Genomic DNA, 5,236 nt, shown 5'->3' with positions numbered 1-5,236 from the left:
AACAGTGAATAATCGTCCACACTCCATAGTTATAATCCATATATGATAGAACCTTGAGCTTTCTCCTCAACTGCTGGAGCTTTTTACTTCACTAATCACTCTAACTCCGAAAATTATAACAGATGTCTTTTGCTACGTTTGGTTTTTGTTTCTTGTTGTTGCTATATTTTAAAAATTTCTGCATTTTGTATGTTTATTGTGTGATTATCAACATGCACTTGTAGTTTCTGACTTTCTTCTTGAAAATAGTAACGAATTGTTAAGGAAAGGACAAAGGAACTATTGTCAAGCTTAATTTTTTCCCTTTTAACTAATGCGTATGTTTATTTCTACTTTTTACAGAATCTTCAACTTAATATGGACTCTTGTATAAAAGATCAATCCTATTTAGTCAATATATCTTATAGAAAGATTGATTTGCCTCACCAGAAGAAGCTATATGAAAATACTAAAACCAACGAGTTAAAATTATTTTTTCCCTTTCTTTAGAAGTAATAAATTTAAGTGATTGATGGATAATTAAAAAATATAGACTATAGAGTAGTAAGTTATTAACTATAACTTTTTCATTACTAAAAATTGCAAGTAACTATAGACTTTATATTGGCAGGTCATTGTTGACAATGGATGAAGAGGGAAATACAGTGAGCAAAAAAGATTTTGCTTGGAAATATACAATCATGAATCCAGATGAAAACTTCTTTTGATGCAAGTTTTGTAATCAATGATGTAGTGGAACCATCAACAGACTGAAGCAACACTTAGCAGGCACCCATAAAGGAATAAAGCCTTGCCCTACAGTGCCAGATGAAGTGGCCAATGAATGCAAGAAAGCATTACTAAAGCTTCAAAAAGTTAAAACCTTGCAGAATGCTACTTTGGAAGAAATGCGAGCCGTTGCATCTGGAAATGGTATGGGCAATGAATCTGGTACTTCTCCAAGTAGGCCGAATTCATATCCAAAGGCAAGAGGACCAATTGATGATTATGTTAGTGCACAAACAAGTCAAGCTACTTTAAACTCCAAATGGAAAAAAGAAGAGAGGAAAGAAGTTTGTCAGCGAATCGGTAGGTTTTTCTTTTCAAGTGGTATACCTTTTAATGTTGCAAATGACTCATATTATTTACCAATGTTTGAAGGAGTTGCAAATTATGGACCGAGTTTTGTGCCTCCCTCCATGCATGAATTGAGAACTTGGATATTAAAAGATGAGGTTACAAACATTAATAAGATGTTAGATGGACATAAGAAATCTTGGAAGCATTATGGTTGTTCAATTATGTCTGATAGTTGGACAGATGGAAGAAGTAGATGTTTTATTAACTTTTTGATTAATAGTCCAGCCAATACTTTCTTTTTGATATCTATTGATGCCTCTGACTCTATTAAAAGTGGTGAAATGCTTGAATTGCATTTAAATAAAATTATCGATGAAGTTAGAGAAGAAAATGTTGTTCAAATAATTACTGATAATGGTTCTAATTTTGTGAATGCTGGAAAAAGAATAATGGAAACTAGATCTCATGTTTATTGGACTCCATGTGCTGCACATTGTATTGATCTCTTGTTAGAAGATATAGGAAAGTTGACACTTCATCAAGAAACACTTAAAAAGGCAAAAGAAGCGATGAGATTTATTTATGGGCATACTTGGGTATTAGATTTGATGAGGTCATTTACAAATAATCATGAGTTACTGCGTCCTGCTGTCACTCGCTTTGCTACAGCATATCTCACGCTTCAAAGCATTCAAAAGCAAAAACAAGCCCTTAGATCTATGTTTTCTTCTAAAGCTTGGAATAAATCTACTTGGGCTAAGAAACACGAGGGGGTGAAAACAAGAGCCACAATTTTGTTTGATCAGAACTTCTGGCCTTATATTGCTTATTGTGTGAAGCGTGTTACTCCTTTAGTGAGTGTTTTGAGGGAAGTAGATTCAGAGGAAAAATCATGCATGGGATATATGTATGATTTGATGAACAGAGCTAAGGAAAAGATAGCTATAAATTGTGGATCCAACCAAATAAAGTATGGTCCCATTTGGAAGAGAATTGATGATAGATGGAATAACCAACTTCATAGTCCACTTCATGCTGCTGGATACTATTTGAATCCTCGGTTGCGATTTGATGAAAGGTTTTCTAACAATTATGAAATCAAGCAAGGTTTGTTCCAATGCATGGAAAGAATGTTGGGTTATGAAGAGAGATTTAAAGTGGATGTTCAGTTAGATTCATATGACCACTTGAGAGGGGATTTTGGAAGTCAGTTAGCTATGGATTCTAAGAAAGTACGATCTCCGACAGATTGGTGGATACGTTTTGGAGGCAGTCTCGGATTGGGATTTTGAGGAGGTGTGGCATATTGGTGAGGTACGGGAGGATTTTTTTGGTTTTGTGTGTTCTGGGGAGGTGCTGGGTTTCTGATGTTTTGTTAGTTGACGTCAGAGACGTTCAGGGTAAGGCAAAGGTTTGCCAAGTTCTGGACATGCTCAAGTTCCCCTTGTAACACCAATATCTTATGTTCCAACCATAAAACCAAGTCATTCTGTGCCGGAGTGCTTCGACCATCTAGAGTTTCGACATTCTCTTCATGCATAGCATTGTCGTTCCTGATATTGCTTGTGTTATGCATTCTGGCTTTTCATTTGCTTTTAGGATCACTTGGAGGAGGAGGAGGTAGAGGACCTCTAGATCTGGTATGATATGCTGATGATGCCAGTATGTACGGACCAGCCTTAGGGGATGGAATAAGCAAATAAAGAAAAGAAGAAAAACAAAAAGGCAAACAAGTCAGTAAGGAGTATTAAAAGGATATTTGGGGTTTTTAAACACGTATTGAGGAATTATAAATTCACATTCTAATTTGGGGACCTCATTGTACCCGAGGTAGGCCTAAGAGACACATAAATTTGGAGAAACCCGATGCCAGTAACTGCATCACTTCATTAATATGATAAATGAACCATTACAATAATCATAAAGAGTCACTAATGGTATTTGCCGTATTACAACCAAAGCCTAAAACGAGTCTAGAAAGCAAGTAAAGCATAATTCCTAATCTATTTGGTCCAAGAGGTACCTTCTCCATGCTTGGCCTTCTTTGCCCCATCGATCAGATTCCTGAGGTCGCGCATGTCCAATAGAAGACATGCCCTTGCTAAGAGCCCTCCTTCATTTCCATCCATGTTTTGACAGCCTGCAACCCTGTTTCTCATCTTCCCTTCAAGCTACATCAACCCCTGCTCTAAATATTCCAACCTCTCTATCGACTTAGTAGAGATTTCTCTCCACTCGTTCATTGCTTCCATGTCCGTTGTATGTTATTCCAAATGCTTGGCTTCAGACTCGAAGACCCTTTTACGCAACATCCTATATTGGACTATGCTTCAGCAATGTCATCTATAACCCTATTTTTTAGAATAATCCCTAGATTGACACCCCCCACTATATTATCTACCAACCATGATGGATAGAAGTCCACATGGCCGGCATGATACTGATCTGACTCGATGGTATCTTTCTCCACAATGACCTTTTGATGCCACATGTGTTGTGCCTCAAACTTAAATAGAATGGCGTTCCCTTGGAAGTTTGCCTTGTACTGAACCATTTTGAAAACTCGTGGTATAACATGCTTTCTCCCAGCTTGTCTCATAACTCTGATAGGAGCATAAGAATAAATCCCCCTTAATCCGATTAACACTAGATGAAGAGTATCTCTTGACCTGATAATGAATTCACTGTTTGGGAACCACTTGAACATCCAATGTACTTTGTCATCAGTCAGATTGCTGAAGACGTGTGCCTAGATCATAGCATTTTCCAGTTGCACAAACCTGTTTGGGATACAAATCTTTCTCTTCGGTTGGGTGATAGGCTATGTGGTCATTTCATAGTCGTCGCGAAAATTCTTGACAATATTCTCCCATATGAAGGTGTTCCAACAACCATACTTGCAACAATAGATTACAACCCTCGAAATGCCTATACCCCTTCTTGCAACGGTCTAAAGCCCGGTAATATCAACCAAAATCATAGGGACTATGGTGTAAGTTTTCCCCTCAATCCCCTCCATTAAATCCTTAGTGACCATAGCTAGGCGAGTGTGGATCCTTTCTCCTTGTATTGGAAATACCGGCATCCCCAGAAAATAAACAATGAACACAAAAACTCAACGGCGAGTCAAACTCAAATAAGTGATGGCGAACTCATCATGGTAAAGGCGGTCTGACTTACTGTGTTCATAACGCTCATATAGGAAGTTGAATGGTATATGAGACTTCTTCAAACAGACTAAATCATCATTTTTCCTGAAACCCATCATTTTCAAGAAACCTCGAGGAGTGTGATTTTTCGGTACCAACAAACCAGGACTATCCCACAAGAGCCCAGTGAAACCTCCTATTTCTTCCAAAAGGGGAGTCATTTCTATGTCACCAAAACGGAAAACAACTCTCTTCTCATCCCAGAACATAGTAGCGGCCTCAATTAGTGGGTTATTTGGCTGAATGTCTAACATAAAGAGTAAATTCCCGAGGACTCTTTTCATATGGTTTTTGTCACTTGGTGCGAGGTTTTCCCACCAATCCAGCAGCAAAGATGGGATATTCCGAACCATGCCAAATCTGGAGACTTCGTGCCTCATTTCTGCAAAACAAATAGAGTTATCCCTTTCCCCCTCCAGATTTGGCTATTTACACGATAATGATCAGCATATTGGCACGGTTTCTCCAAATAATGCACAGATCGTGATTGTGTCCATTGGGACTATGGAAATCACGACGTACTTTGGACAAGGCTTTGTCTTAGCGAGTTATTACACGGACAACGTTCTAACTCATACTAGGTTTGGATTATTAGAGTGGGGTTTCTACAAGAGTTTAGACCGGTACTCTCAAGTGGACAACTTGAGAGGTAAAGGCACAGAACTGTCGACTGCACCGCTGATCGACTAGTTTTACCGAAAATAAGTCTTTTCAAATTTAAAGGGTGATTTAGAAAGAACGCAGACACTCATCAAGTGCCGCTATGGTATTAATTACGCACGAGTGGAATATGATGTAGAGCATGCTTTCTGCAAATATAAAACAACACATTGTCAAATACGTTTGCATGTTGAAAGAAGTAAATGCAGTTTTGAGTGAAATGTAAATACAAAGAAAGAAAAACAAGGAAGAAGTTAGTTTGCGCAATATGGAAATTGTAATAAAGTAGATAAGGGAGTGAGGGTAGG

At 38.0% G+C, this 5,236-nt stretch overlaps 1 protein-coding gene across 1 annotated transcript; it reads left to right on the top strand.

The window, feature by feature from the left end:
* Positions 1 to 627: 627 nt before the first annotated feature.
* On the top strand, positions 628 to 2,351 carry LOC107809607 (uncharacterized). The gene is made up of 2 exons (XM_075246085.1): positions 628 to 644; positions 734 to 2,351. The coding sequence occupies exons 1-2, from the start codon at positions 628 to 630 to the stop codon at positions 2,349 to 2,351; spliced, it is 1,635 nt and encodes a 544-aa protein (XP_075102186.1).
* The last annotated feature ends 2,885 nt before the right edge of the window (positions 2,352 to 5,236 follow it).

This window comes from Nicotiana tabacum, chromosome 3 (genome assembly GCF_000715075.1).
Source record: "Nicotiana tabacum cultivar K326 chromosome 3, ASM71507v2, whole genome shotgun sequence".
Classification (NCBI taxonomy): domain Eukaryota; kingdom Viridiplantae; phylum Streptophyta; class Magnoliopsida; order Solanales; family Solanaceae; genus Nicotiana; species Nicotiana tabacum.
The sequence above is the reverse complement of the archived record's forward strand: the minus strand, read 5'-3'. Positions and strand labels throughout refer to the sequence as shown.